The 14,914-nt window shown below is 52.6% G+C and overlaps 1 protein-coding gene across 8 annotated transcripts in view; it reads left to right on the top strand.

The window, feature by feature from the left end:
* TMCO4 (transmembrane and coiled-coil domains 4) overlaps positions 1–14,914 on the top strand; it is an 89,042-nt gene that overhangs the window by 33,682 nt on the left and 40,446 nt on the right. For all 8 annotated transcript variants that reach the window (XR_003524250.1, XM_027619613.1, XM_027619586.1 and 5 more), the window contains 5 exons: positions 6,681–6,778; positions 7,046–7,189; positions 7,814–7,933; positions 11,801–11,965; positions 12,847–12,983. Coding sequence is in view for 7 of the 8 variants with exons in the window: in XM_027619613.1 (XP_027475414.1) it covers positions 6,681–6,778; positions 7,046–7,189; positions 7,814–7,933; positions 11,801–11,965; positions 12,847–12,983 (664 nt within the window). In the remaining variant the exon portion in view is untranslated. The remainder of the gene's footprint in view (positions 1–6,680; positions 6,779–7,045; positions 7,190–7,813; positions 7,934–11,800; positions 11,966–12,846; positions 12,984–14,914) is intronic.

Raw genomic sequence — 14,914 nt, 5'->3', positions numbered from 1 at the left:
GGAGCACGCCACCGAGAGTCCCAATGCAGCCCTGACTCGCTGTGTGGCCTTAGCAAGTCACTTCCCCTCTCTGGCCCCCAGTCCTCAGTTGTACAAAGTGGGGACTGAATGGATTATGGCTGGGGGCATGAGTCTGTGACTTCAATAGTCCGTGACCCTGGCACCCCACTCTGCCACCTCAAGCCCTTGGGATACCTTGTCCATGGGCCAGAGTGGCCTGGATCAAAATCCTATCTCTGACACCCATCTACTTGTTGACCTTGGACAGCCCCCCCCTTCCCTAAACCACAATATTCTTATCTGTAAAATGGGAATAAGGATAGTGTCTTCCCAGGGTCACTGTGAAAACCGAACGTGGTCATGTCGAGGGCTCGGCCCAGGGCTGGCCCGTAGCAGGGGCACAATAGATAGGAGTCCTTCCCTTCCCCCACAGGCCCCGGTACCTTCCAGCTGCAGAGCGGCTTTGCTATCTATGCATGGTCGGGCGTGTATAGAGGGAAATTATCCTGGTCGCTTGGCCAGAGCTCAGCTCTTGGCGGAACACCTTCCACGGGATCTGATACCAGAGCAATCAATCCTGGTCACAGCCTAGTTGCAGGCTCTTTGCACCAGGCACGTCTCCCAGCACCCTCTTTGTCCAGCACGATGGCTCTCTTGGAGCAGCCAGTTTGCGCCAGTTCCATGTAGCTTTGAAGCCAGCTTCAGAGCTGGAGTTGCCCTCCTGCCTGGGGTTAGTAGGGCAAAGGAAGGGGCTGTTTCCTGGAGAAAGGAAGCAACTTGATCTGTTGAAATAACCTGAAAACAGGCTTGTGTTAATACCCAGAGCGGTGTCAGTAAAGAAACACCTGGATCCAGGCCCATGACCATAATCACGAGCGGGGCCCAGAGTCTTGTCTTGTTGCACACAGACACACACACACGCATATATGTATGCTTGGAAAATCTTAGCTATTTGTTTGGAAATGTTATTATCAGAAAAAAAAACATGTTATCGAGAGGATTTGTTCTGCCTGTACTTATAATGCCAGATCAGAGATGATGCGAAACAGAAGTTCTAGGAAAGCCCAGCTCAGCGTGTGATACTGGGGAAGTTATTTAACCTCTCTGGGCTTCTGTTTTCCTCATCTGCAAAATGGGACAATAATAGCACCCTCCTTATAGGGTCCTTGGGAGGGCTCAAATGAGTTCATACATGTGAAGTGCTTCAAGCAGGACTTGCACGGAGTAACTGGTTGAAAAATATCATTATTTGCTGTAGGACAATCATCATCGTTAATATCCTACATATGAGCCATTTCCCCAGAAAAATACTTCACATGTGTAAAGTTTTAAATTCTGCTTTAGGGACACTGGAGACCTTTCAGGTTCTTCCTGTGGTCTCTGGAAGGGTCTGATACCCAAGGGAGGCCTAGAGACTATTGGGCCAGGAGACCTAGTTCTCAGTGTGATTCTACTACTAAATGTCTGTGTGGCCCTGGGCATGTTGCTTTCCCTCTCTGGGCAACGGCACCAGTTTTTTTCACCTAGACAAGGAGAAGATCAAATTCTGTTTGAGCTAAAAGCTTCCTTTTAGCTCCATGGTTTGTGTTTCTGCAAGGTGAGCTTATCACTCGACACCCTGAGGCGATCCTTTGCAGCTCGGGTTTGGAGGATGATGTACATTTCTGTCCTTGGGTGCCCCCCCCCCCCCCCCCGCACCGGAGCCCAGAGGCCATCCGAGCTTCCCCCACGTGTTCGGTGACCTCACTTCCCTGTGCCTCAGCTCCTTCACCTCCAGCAGAGGGGTGATGGTTGTATCTCCATCGCAGGGCTGTTAGGAGGATTAAATGAATGGATGCAGATCAGAAGCTTGGACCAGCGCCTAGCATATAGTAGGTGCCCATAAATGTTAGTGCATGTCCTGCTGGCTTGACACTGACCACATCAGAATGACATGGTCAACACGTAGCTGTCCCTGAGCGTTCAGTAGATGCAGGACAAGATGCCATCTCATCTGATGCACAGACAGTCCCCTGATGGTTCTGCAGAGGAAGTAACAGAAGGTCAGAGGGGTGACGTACCTCGGCTAAGGTCACACCACTGGCCAGTGGCACCATCAGATTCAACCACCGTATCCATCTGAACGGTACTCAGTGCATCCCTCACGGCATGGTTGACACCCCCAGGTTCCCTCCTTAATTCTAAAGAAAGCAGTAAAGATACTTTTTTTTTTTTTTTAATTAGGCTCCATGCCCAGCGTGGAGCCCAATGCGGAGCTTGAACTCATGACCCTGAGATCATGACCTTAGCCGAAATCAAGAGTCAGATGCTTCACCGACTGAGCCACCCAGGCACCCCAGTAAAGATCATTCTCAATGGGGCTTTCTGCGCTTTTACTTAGGAATCTGTCTCTAGACCTCCCAGAAATAAGCTCTCCCTCTATCAACTGGAGAAGGTGATTTTAAAAAAAGAAAAACAAGGTGTCGATAATGGTGATAAGGCTAAGAAACACCCTCTCATGGTGGGAGATGAGTGGCAGGGGGTGACCTTTATTTGTGGATCCATGAGATGAGCAACATGGGTGTCTTGCTCTTCACCATGTGTACGTGGCTTCAACCTTTGTCCTTGGAAGGCTGACCTGGAACGCCAACTCCAGGTCATTTCTGGCATCCCAGAGCATGAGCATGGCAGAGATTGCCATGGTATCTGACCTGTGGGTGGTCAATAATGGGAACGGGGCTCCATTTGGATTTAGCGTCATGCCCTGAATTCCCATATCCAAATATAGGAAGCATTGTAGACGTAACTCCCAGCCAACATCTCCTGTGGTGCTTTAGACGTTGAAATTCAGTCAGACAATGGAATTAACTGCAGGAGTAAAATGCTGTGTTAATAATGAGGATTGCAAAGCCCTTCGTTTCATGTACAAAACAGTTATTAAGAACGTTCGAGTACTTAAATAAGTAAGGAAATCAGTTTGGGTTAATATTGAGAGAGAGGTCCTTAGCTAAATAACTTGGGGGAAAAGACTGTATCTCTTTGATTCAGTAAATTTATTATAAACATTTAAATAATAATGCTAGAGATTAGAGTATATCATCCATCTAATCTTTGTTAAATGGATTTGATACACTAGGATTCATACATTTAAGTAAAACAGCTTCAAGAACCATATTTACTGTTTAGGTATTTTATTCCCTTTAGGGTATGAGCTCCCCGCCCCCACTCCGCATAAACTCCCCTAAAAGGGAAGATTATCTAGTATCACGGTTGCGCAGATGTCGCTGCAGGAAGAATCTAGAAGCAGAAATTTATATAATTTTACAACATTTCAGATGGATCCTAGTAGCTCAGAAGTTTTATTCTTGATGGTGATTGGCCTGTTCTCTGGCTAAATATTTTGTTTAGCCAAAATGCCTCGCCAGCTTTATAGATGTAGGCAGTGCGTGGGGAAGTAGATACTGTAGCAACATGTTCCCATCCAGTCCTTGTTGGAATGATTAGGTTCTGTTCAAGAAACGTTTTCTGAGCGCCCTCCAGGTCCCAAGCCCAGGACAAGCTGCTGAGGGTAGAGAGCAAGAAAGGTCCTGTCCGGGCAATTGTCCAACTTAAGATACAGCAGGTCCCTGGAGGGCTTGCTGTGGGTACAGCTGCCTGACCACCTGCATGCCCAGACCTTCTGGCCCAGGAAGCTGTGATTTTAACAGCTACCCTGGGGGCTTGTGATGCAGTTGATACAAAGCCCTACCCTTTGAAACCCTGTGGTCTAGAAGAAGTCCATGCTGAGTATAGAGGGTTAGGGGCCCCAGAGTCCAGGCATTTAGGCAACCCTGGGGCTCAGGCAGGCTTCCTGGAGGAGGTGACTCTTGAATGATGACTAATGTATAGCCAGCCAGAGGAAGGTGAGAAGGTCCTTGACAGCCGAGGTCCAGCAGAAGCGCAGGGACTGAGGCCCAGGCAGTGCCCAGGGGCAGAGCAGTGTTTCTGGAGGGCAGATAGGAGTGAGGAAATAATGAGCAACGAGGCTGGAAAGGAGGCAGGGGCCAGGTCACTGAGGGCCTCAGTGTCATGCCGGAGAGGTGACATTATCCTCACTCAGGGCAGAGGGCAGGGACACGGAGGCTGGGAGGGAGGGAGGCCGACGATCAGGGTTATAGTATCTGCCACTACGGTGGTGGTGTCCTCATCCCCCCATTTCTAGTCCCCAAGTGAGAAAATTGTAGCTCAGGAGTATTGGGTGACCCAGCGAGATCGTGGTGGAACTGGGCTCGGATACCTCCGCCCCAAATTTCTGCACTGTCTCCCAGCCCGAGTTTGTGAAATGAGGTGCCACTGATTCAGAGACAGGTGCTTGGCGCATGCGCATTCCTGCTGCACGTCCTCAGCAGCCTGAGTCCTTTCCTCAGACCTTGAACTCTGCCAAAAACAACTAATTGCCAACCTTCCTGTTTGCACGGAGCGGTGCTAGCGATCAAAGGCCAAACTATATCTCCAGCCTGCATGTAGGAGGCGGTTATCGTAATAATGAAAGGAACAATAATAACAGCAAACGTACTGACTGATTATAATATGCCGATGGCTGTGTGTAGATTATCTTGTTTGCCCTCCCAGTGCCCCCAGGGATGAAGTGCTACTATTATCCCCACTTGCAGGGTGAGGCAAGTCAGACAGGTCAAATAATTGGTACTTAGTCACAGCAAGTAGCTCAACCAACAGGATAGACTGGCTTTTGCTGCAGTTAACAAATGACCTCCGAATCTCAATGGCTTACAGCAACAAAGGTGCATTTCTTGTTCATAGCAAGTGTCCATTGCAGACTGGCGGCTTTAGTCCACACTGCACTGTCAGTCCTGGGTCCAGGGTGACGGAGTGACCCGTATCTGGGATGTTGCTGGTTCGTGGCAGAGCAGAAGGAGGCTCATGAGACCCCTGCGCTGACTCTTAAAGATTGTTCCAGAAATGACATGCACACACCCCTTCCACTGACCTTCCATTGGCGACAGTGGGTCATGGGGCCCCTCAGTTCAACAGGGCAGGGATGTGTAATGTTTGTGCAGGGAGGACCAGTACAGGGAGGGATAGCCGAACCTGGTGGATGGTACTCCACTACCACACAGCAGAGGTCGAGGTCAAGTTCACAGGGCCAAATCCTGACATCAGAACCCACGCTCTGTTGCCATCCTGCCTTCTGCTTTGCTCAATGTACACAGTTCAGCCTCATCCCACGTCCAATGGCATGAATTTCAGCCACGGAGAAGCAGCACCTGTGGTGTGCATGGGGATGTTGATGTTGGGTTTCTGCTTCCCTTAGTGAAGTAGCTGTGAAGGGCTGTACTCGACACCCGGGAAGGGGGTGTGGGAAAAGAATTCGTTGAGGTGAGCCGGCAGAGAACCAAACGGCGGAGCAGCTCCTGAACGCCCAGCTCAAATCCCACTTCTCTTCGATGACTGGAGGATGAGCTACTTCTCAAGACAACGTGCGGTTCAGGAGGAACGAGATGGGAAGGAAAAGGGTCTTGGTCGAGGGCTGCGTGGTTCTGCTCACAGATACTCGGCGTGCAGAAGTACCAGCACAAAGCCCACCCTCAGTGACGGGTTGTTGGTTGGGTAGATGAAGAAAGAATGTGTTCCATCTTTACAACCTGCAACCTGACGTGATAGCTGTTGTTAACCCCATTTTACAGAAGAGGAAGCTGAGGCTTGGAGAAACGCGCATAGTCTCATGATAACAGCAGCCCCCATTTCGGTCACCCCTTGCGGTGTGCCATCATGCTAAATGCGTGACAGGCGTGCTCTTCCTCGATGCCCACAGCCCCTCAGGAGGGGGATGCTGTTGTCCCTTCACTGGTTTGTCATTCGGGCACAATAATAAAACTGCTTCCAGGGTAAGAGAAACCATGTGAAGTACAAAGCACGGCGGCTGGCGAGAAGGATCCCAGTAAATATTAACCATTTCCCCTCTTGATTATCATGCTGTCACACTATACATTGAGTTGTCCAAACTCCAACCTCAGCTCAGAGTTCGTGCTCATGAGGACTGCACCGACCTGCCCTGGGTCCCTCATCTTGCTCCTGATTGCCTCACAGCACGGGGGCCGCCCACCTGACACGGGGGCCGCCCACCTGACACGGGGGCCGGGCTTGATGCACGCTAACGGTGGCTGTCCTCAGCTTCACCTGACCCCGTTCACCCCACATGCTTCCTTTCCGCTGATTTTATAGCTTTTAAAGGTCAAGTCTGGCTGATTGTAGCTATTGCCCCAAGGCCAAGGTCTCTGACAGCAGACATTTTCAGCGGGAGATGGGATCAGATGGTGGGGAGCAGGGAGGGGAAGGGCAGACGGGGGCGATGGAGTCTGTGATTGTATTTGTACTTGTTCTGGGTCCATCTGTTCGAAGATATTTTTTGTGCTGCTTTTGCTATTATTATTTTTTTTTGTCTTTTTATTATTCAAATTGCAACCCTGTTAGGATGGATCCATTGGGTAAGTAGCACATCCCACACACTGGGACTTCCCAGCTGGGTTTTAGATACTTCTCGGCTTCTTAAAACCATCGACCGGCCCAGGGTGTCTTCGGTACCTCGCTCTGCATGGCAGCGTGCGTACAAGCATGGATCCTAGCTGGGGGCTCGGTGAGGCGGGGTGGTCTCAAGGGGTGCCAGGCACAGCCAGCCCTAAAAACCAACCTCTTTCCCCCAGAACGGCTGAGGCGTCCCGGAAGAAGAAAGAAAACCGAAGGAAATGGAAACGCTATCTCCTGATAGGCCTGGCAACTGTCGGGGGCGGGACCGTGATCGGTAAGGCCAGCCCAGGCTGGGCGGGGGCCACCTGGGGCCGGGGTGGTGTGGAGCAAGGGACAATGCCAGGTTCGAAGCTCGAGAGGACAGTGTAAGGGGGTCAGCTGGGAGGTGGCCCCCAGCGCGCACCAGGTGCTCGGTCAGCAGGAAGAGCATTCATTCGCCTTCTTAGAAGCATCCATGGAAGGCAGTGGGTGGCCAGTGGAGGAAGAGCTGGGTAGGCCGCATCTTCCTGCCTTTACCTACCATGGGCTGTTTTCCTTGCAGGCGTGACTGGGGGTCTAGCTGCCCCTCTCGTGGCCGCTGGGGCTGCCACAATCATTGGCAGTGCTGGGGCAGCGGCTCTGGGCTCAGTGGCCGGCATCGCCGTCATGACCTCGCTGTTCGGGGCGGCTGGAGCTGGCCTGACAGGTAAGGTTCCAAAGGAGTGGTGGCCCCTGGGGGATGTTCAGCCAGGGAGGCCTGGCTCTTACAGGACAGACCTGGATTCTCACCCGGGATGGCTCCCCAGGGGACAGAGGAGGACATGGCTCATCTCACGCTGGGTCCCAGCCCTGCGGGAACTCGCAACAGGCTTCCTGCATTTACCAGTATCACCGGGGGAGGGGGTTCTAAATCATATGTGTCAGCAGCCCCCTAGTCACACAGAGATCCCTGTTCCACTCCCTGGGGGGAGGGGGGTCCATCCCTCCCCACATGGAGAATCATGGTCAGTTTGATCCACTTTTTTGAGAGGAGTGTGTTACACCCGTGATGTTCGTGGGAAGAAAAGATCTAGAACCAATGGGGTCAGGATGGAGCAGTGAGTTCCAGCCCCAGCTCTGCCGTTGGGAGCCGGCCGGCCTTCGGAAGCCTGTTAGCCTTGGCTGTAATCGGGGACAATAATGGCAACTACCCTTTAATGACTTAAAAAATGAGACATTTGTCCAGGGAGAGGGCACTCAGTGTGAGCGTGCAAGCACAGAGAGCCACTCTGACTAACGTTCCTGGGGTCCCCAGTCATCTCCACCCTCATTTTTGTATCTGGGTCTTTAGGGTACAAGATGAAGAAGCGTGTCGGGGCCATTGAAGAGTTCACATTTCTGCCTCTAACAGAAGGCAGGCAGCTGCATATCACCATCGCCATCACAGGATGGCTGGCATCCGGCAAATACCGTGAGGACCAGGGGCAGAACAGAGAAGGGCGGGGGGGTGGGGGAGGTGTCAACTGAGCTGGGACAGCTGCTGTGGGCCAAACCCTGGCCTAGGCTCTTGCCTATGTATACCGCTGGAGGGGTGGGGGAGGAGCCCCATTTTGCAGAGGAGGAAACTGAGGCTCAAGAAGGTGAGATGACTTCATCCCATACCCATCCACTCTTCATCTATCCATCAATCTGTGCACGCATCCCTCCATCCATCCATCCATCATCCACACACCCACCCATCCGTCAACCATCCATCCACGTACCCATCCCCCTGTCTACCAGTCCACCCACCCACCCATCCATCCACCCATCCATCACCGTACACCCACTCACCTATCCACTCCTTCAGCTATTCACCCACTCATCCACATATCCATCCATTGGTGCATCCATCCATCCATTGCCTATCTATCCATCCAACTGTCTATTCATTTGTCCAACCATCCGCCCACCCATTCATTCATCGATGCCTGCATCCATCTATCCACCTAGCCACTCAACCATCCATCCATTCGCCCATTCATTCACCCACCCATTCACCTATTAATTCATCCATTGAGCAGTACTTACAGAGTATTGTACACGGCACATGCCAGACATTGAGCCAGACCCTAGGAAATCAGTGGTGAGCAGCCCCGCCATGGCCTTGGCTCCCGTGGAACATGTGATCCAAGGGAGAAAACAGATGACTGAGCAATAATTACAGGGAAGGTTTATGGATGGCACAGTACAGGAAACAACAGAGTGTTTCTGGAGAATGAGGGGAAGGTTCCTGGAGAAAGTGACATTTAGGCTAAAGACTGGGAGTTAACTGGGTAAAGAAGGAGCAAGAAGTATAAACCAAGCAAAGGAGCAGCATGTACCAAGGCCCAGGGGTGCAAAGGAAGCGCAGGATGACTGGAACAGGGAGCTAGAAGGCAGGGGTATTGACAGGGTCAGATCATGCTGGAGCATGTGAGGTGAGACAAGGAGTTTGAATTTATCCTCAGAGCAAGTAGGAGAGAGCAAAGGATTTTAAGCACATGACCTAAAGTTGAAAGGACTTGAAGTAGGTGAGAGATCAGTACATCTTGACGGTGTGACCTCAAGCAAATTACTTAACCTCTCTGTGCCTCAGCTGCTTCATTTGTAAAATAGAAAAATTATTCCTGCCTTTCGAGATACTTGCAAAGTTTAAGTTAAACAAGCTAACACATGGAAGGCACCTGGTTTCTCATTGACATTCCACAAACATTTGTCCCCTTTGCTGCTCTAATTTGAACATGCGTTTCGGGGAGATTCTAACCAGGGTGGCATCAAGGACTAACACTGTGATCCACCCACTGCCTGGCTCACTGTTGCAAGTGCCCAGTGTGAGGCTCAGCAAACAGTTCATCACTGAGAGAGAGAGGGAGAGAGAGAGCAGGGTGGGTCAGGGAACCCAGAGCATCCCAACCAGACACGTGCTGGCAGCCTCCTGAGTTCTCAGATCTCTCTCCTGAGTTTCCAGATCTCTGGGATCTGAGGGTAGAAGCCACAGCTCTTCTAAATAAGACAGAAGAAAGCAAGTGAGAAAATGTCCAGGCTCTGTGTAGAGGCATCCATCCACCTGCATCTGGTCAAGTGCCAGAGCCTTATTGGTGTGGGATGGCCAGGCCCCGTCCCCGCACAGTGGGCCTCCAGTGTTGACTGAGCACCTAGTCCGTGCCTACCCCGAGTCAGGCATTTTACCCACAAAGTGGGAATTTGATATGCCCTACCCCCACGGGATCCTCACGTCCACCCCCTGAGGTGGGGGCTGGTCCTGTCCTGATCTGGCAGAAGAGGAAGCCCAGAGGGGTCGCATTGAGGTTCAGGAGAGTGGCAGATGCAGGATTTGAACCCTTGTCTCCCGACCCAAAGTTCATGGGTGTCTCTGTTCACTCCCTTCCGTGATACCACGCTGCAGGCCGGACCGAGACGGGAGGGAAGGAGTAAGAAAGAGCAGGCATCTAAGTTAACGAATTTGTGATTCTGCCCAATCTGGAAACAAATTCCTTCTCTTTGTTTTACCCTCACCCTCTCTGTTGGCCCCAGGTCAAAAGCCAAATTCAGTGTGATTTGCTCTGTTGGCCCCAGGTCGAAGGCCAATTCACTGTAGCAGGAAGAAACCCTCTTCAGTGTTCTCCTCCACCAGCCTGGTGCAGCGTGCTCTCCAGCAGGTGGCGGGGGTGGGGTGGGGGAGCGGGTCAAAGAAACAAGCAAACTAGATGAAGTTCAGGAGGGAGAAGAGGGTAGCTTTTCCCGTCTCTGCTGGGAGAGAAGACTGTGTGTGATAGGGATAGTTGATTCTCTGCAGCCCAGCCCTTGGTTAAGGATTATGCACACTAGTGACAACAGTTTTGCAGCTACCCGGGTACTAGTGAGAGCATCTCGGGGGGCCTTGCTCACTGAGTCCCTCGTTCCAAGCCAGGGAGGTGGGCATCATTGTCACCCCCGTTTTATAGATAAGGAAACTGAGGTGCACAAGGGCTGCTCAGGGTCACCTGGCTAGCCAGGGACTGGGGCAGACTTATCACTGTTCTGTCTGGCTCCATAGCGCATGTTTGGGGCCTCAGGGCGATACAACGCTTTAGTGTTTATATAAGGCAGTGCGTGCGACCTCTCACGTGATCCCCACGACTCTCAGGAGTCAGATGTTATCATTCCATTCTTACAGATGTAGGACCCCAGGGGGCATGCCTGGCTGTGTGAGCCAAGCAACCAGGAAGCTGCCGAGCGGGGACACAGCCCTCCTCACCCTTACCCTCCCCCAACCCCAGCCCCTGCTCTCTACCCTGAGCTGTCGCGGAGCTGTGACAGGGTCCCCGCAGAGGGGGGAGCAGCCTCAGGGTGGTGCTTGCGTTGGCCTGGCACCCTCCGGTAGGGATGAGGTCTTTGAGTCAGGCAGGGAGCTGACTCCCTTGTCCTTCTTGCCGAGCAGAGTGACTGTGTGATGTGTGCACCTCCCTGTCCCTGCCAACTGAGGCCTAGATGGCTCAGTTTCCTCAGCTACGAAGCAGGGCCAGTGGTGGCACCCTATTTCAGAGGCCGTGGAAGATGCAGGTTTTTTCCGGGGGGGGGGGCAGAGTGTAAGTGAGAAATTGGGGAGCAATGGGGCTGGGAAGGAGGCAGGAACCAGCTCACTGAGGGCCTCAGTGTCATGCCAGAGAGGTGACACTATTCTCACTCAGGGCAGAGGGAGGGGACAGAGCAGGGGAGAGAGGGAGGCAGACGGTCAGCGTTGGACTTGTGTCTGATGTTGGTCACTGTGGTGGTGCTGTCTTCACCCCCCATTTCTAGTCCCTAAGTGAGAACACTGAAGCTCAGAAACACCGGGTGACCCAGTGAGACTGTGGCAGAGCTGGGCTCAGGTACCTCTGCCCCAAACTTCCAGATCGTCTCCCAGCCCGAGCTTGTAGAATGGCTTCCCGCTGATTCCCAGAGCCAGCTGCTTGGCGCAGTGCTCATTCCTATCATCCATCCTCAGCAGCTGATGCCAGAATGACTGCAGGGTGAGCGAGAGTAGCACTTCACACATAGAGAAGTTCCAACACTTCATTCCTACGACTACACCGTAAAGGGAGCTAAATATTCATCTCCCCACTGCGCAGATAAGCACAGTAAGGCTGCGGGTGGGATAGTGGTGTGCCCAGGGTCACCCCGCTACTATTGAATGCAGAGTTGGGACTCGAACCCCAGCCTGCTGACTCCCAGGGTGGTGCCGTGCTTCGCTGACAGCTGCCGCTCATCAGCAGGGGTGGTCCTCTGCCTGCCCACAAGGACACGTGGTCCCCGTCACAGACAGGAGAGACCCCCACCTACCTGTGTTCTCCCCTAGGCACCTTCAGCGCCCCGTGGATGGCCTTAGCCCGCAGCAGTGAGCAGTACTGCCTGGCCTGGGAGGCCAAGTACCTGATGGAGCTTGGCAATGCCCTGGAGACCATCCTCAGTGGTCTGGCCAACATGGTGGCCCAGGAGGCCCTGAAGTACACGGTGTTGTCCGGTAAGCCCCCCGACCCCACACCCTGCCCCACCACCAGCAGCATGCCCACTGCTACCATATCTTTGCACACCCGAGGTCCCAGGGAGCCAGGCACTGTGCTGGGCTTTAGGAACACAGAGAAGTGAAGGCCGCATTCCTGTCCATGAAGTTTATGGTCTTTGCAGGGAGGGGACAGGTAAACAACCAACCACATTGTCACACAGCTTATCCATTAGCTATGGCTGCATAACAAGCAACCCCAAAACCCAGTAGCTTAAAACAGCAGTCATTTCTCATTAACAGCAGAGAAGTCACGGGGCTTCATTTGACTGATCTTGGCTGGGCCTGCTCATGCATCTGTGGATCAGCCGACTGTCCAGTGATCTAGGCTGGCCTTGTCTGGGGCAACGAGAGCAACTTGGCTCTGCTCCATTTGTCTGTCACCCTCCCCCTGGGATCAGCAGGCTAGCCCACACCAGCTGTGGAAGTGCACAAGAGGCTGGCCCCCATGCACAAAACCATTTCAAGCCTCACATCGACTCATATCTCATTGGCCAAAACAAGTCCCATGGCTGAGCCTAGTGTGGATGGCAGGGCAGGGCTGGGCACCGCAGAGTAGAGCACAAAGTGGGAGGGCACAGGGTGGAGTGACAAATCAAGGCCATCTTTGGAATCCCAGCCATGACAGATACTTGAACAGAAGGAATCTGGTCCATGAATCAAAAATGCATGAGCTGCAATTTTCTTCATTGCTGTGTAGCAATTTGGCAGCCCTTGGAAAACACACGGGTTCCAAGTTCAAGACTCTGCCTGCGTTCACTTGGGCATTGATTAGCCAGCCCATCACTTCCCTAGAAGGGCCTCTCCGCACTGCTTTCCTCACTGATACCCCACCTCTGCAGGCATCGTGGCTGCCCTGACCTGGCCAGCCTCACTGCTCACTGTCGCCAACGTCATCGACAACCCCTGGGGTGTGTGTCTCCATCGGTCGGCGGAGGTCGGCAAGCACCTGGCCCACATCCTGCTCTCCCGGCAGCAGGTACCTGGGACTGGCTGTGGGGCGCGGGGCGGGGGCAAGAAGGGAAGTGAGTGAGCTGACCTGTGCACAGACGTCAGCCCTAGACACAAGCCCACATGGAGACAGTCTAGTGGCTTTGGGGGGGCTGAACGGTCTTCACTGCTCCATCTTTCAAGTCACAAAAGTATCCCAGGATGGACCAGTGAGAAGAGAATTTGCGATTGTGCATTTCTAGCAGGTAATTAGGTAAGCACTGAGTAACATATCTGCGGGGTTGGACAGGGCCAGGAGCTCCTTCCTGCAAGCATAGAGCTACCATCTGAGCGGATCTTCAGTGGTCCAAATACCACATACGATGGTCAGGAAGATCAATGATCATCAGACTTTTAAAATTTGGGGGCACCTGGATGGCTCAGTCGGTTAAGCATCTGGCTCTCGGCTTCAGCTCAGGTCACGATCTCAGGGTCCTGGGATTGAGCCCCGCATCGGGGTCTTCGCTCACTGGGGAATCTGCTTGAGGATTCCCTCTCCCTCTCCCTCTGCCCCTCCCCCTTCATGCATTTTCTCTCTCTCTCTCTCTCTCTCTCTCAAATAAATAAATAAATCTTTATTAAAAAAAAAAAAACTTTAGGGCACCTGGGTGGCTCCGTCGTTAAGTGTCTGCCTCCAGCTCAGGTCATGATCCCGGGGTCCTGGGATCGAGTCCCACATCTGACTCCCTGGGAAGCCTGCTTCTCCCTCTCCCTCTCCCTCTGCTTGTGTTCCCCCTCTCGCTGTGTCTCCCTCTGTCAAATAAATAAATAAAATCTTTAAAAAAAAAAATTTTTAAAATTTGAATCCAGTACTTACCAGGGAAATGAAACTGCCCCCTTCAAAATAAACTTGAATAAGTGGAGACAAAAGTTTGGGGAAAAGTTTCAGAGATGACTGTATAGTTAGGATTCGTTTGAGCTGCAAGTGAGAGAAAACCCCCACTCACAGTGGTTTACACAAAGCAGAAGTCTGTTTCTCGAGGAGAAGCCGAGGAAGGCAGTCTTACACGAGAATGCTTGCCATGAAGAGGTCCAGGTGCCTTCTGGCTTGTTGCTCTGCTGTCCGTGGCCTTGCCCTCGTGGTCCCAGATGTCAGCATCAGCTCCAGCCAGCAGGAGAAAGGAAGGGCTGAAGACGAAAGAGCAAAGGCCTTGTAGCATTTCCACCAACGTCTCACTGGCCAGACCCTGGTCCTAGGACCATCCCTACTGGCGCAGCAGCTGGGGAAGGTCGTCTTTCTTCTGCATGTCAGTGAACCCAGCTGAAGTTCAGCTATGGGAAAAGGGGAGGAGGGACTTTGAGGGACACCCAGCAGTTTCTGCCACAATGGGTAAACTGCTTGAGAAACAACACCCCCCCCCCCCCACCGATTCCTGTGTCTTTGCCAGAAGAAAGAGAGAAGTCCTGTGCCAGGTTTGGCTGTAAGGCAAAGACCAGAGTGGTATTGGCTTAAAGAAGGCGGGAGTTTACCCTCTCCCTTGGAACAGCCTGGATGTCAGCATCCGGGGCAATGCCATGTGTCTTTGTTTCCTCTTGCTGTAACATGGGACCATAGGCTTAAAACAACACAGATTTATTATCTTACAGCTCTGAGGTCAGAAATCTACCATGGGTCTGCAGGGCTGCATCCCTTACAGAGGCTCCCAGGAGCATCCACGACCCCACCTTTTCTGGCTGCCAAAGGCTACCTACTTTCTACAAAGGCTCCAGTAACTCCCTTCCCCAGCTTCCGAGCTAGCAGTGTGGCATCTGTACATCTTTCTCTCCGTCCCTTGCTCCTGCCAGCACGTCACCCGTCTTCCTCTGACCCTCCTGCCTCCCTCTCTGTCACATAAGGTGGCACTCACGGGGCCCCAGGGTTTGGATGGGACCATCCTCAGGGGGCCATTACTCTACCTCCCATGTGGGAGGCTTTGCAGT

This window comes from Zalophus californianus, chromosome 4, assembly GCF_009762305.2.
Source record: "Zalophus californianus isolate mZalCal1 chromosome 4, mZalCal1.pri.v2, whole genome shotgun sequence".
Taxonomy (NCBI): domain Eukaryota; kingdom Metazoa; phylum Chordata; class Mammalia; order Carnivora; family Otariidae; genus Zalophus; species Zalophus californianus.
Note: the sequence above shows the minus strand (reverse complement) of the source record. Positions and strands in the feature narration are given on the sequence as shown.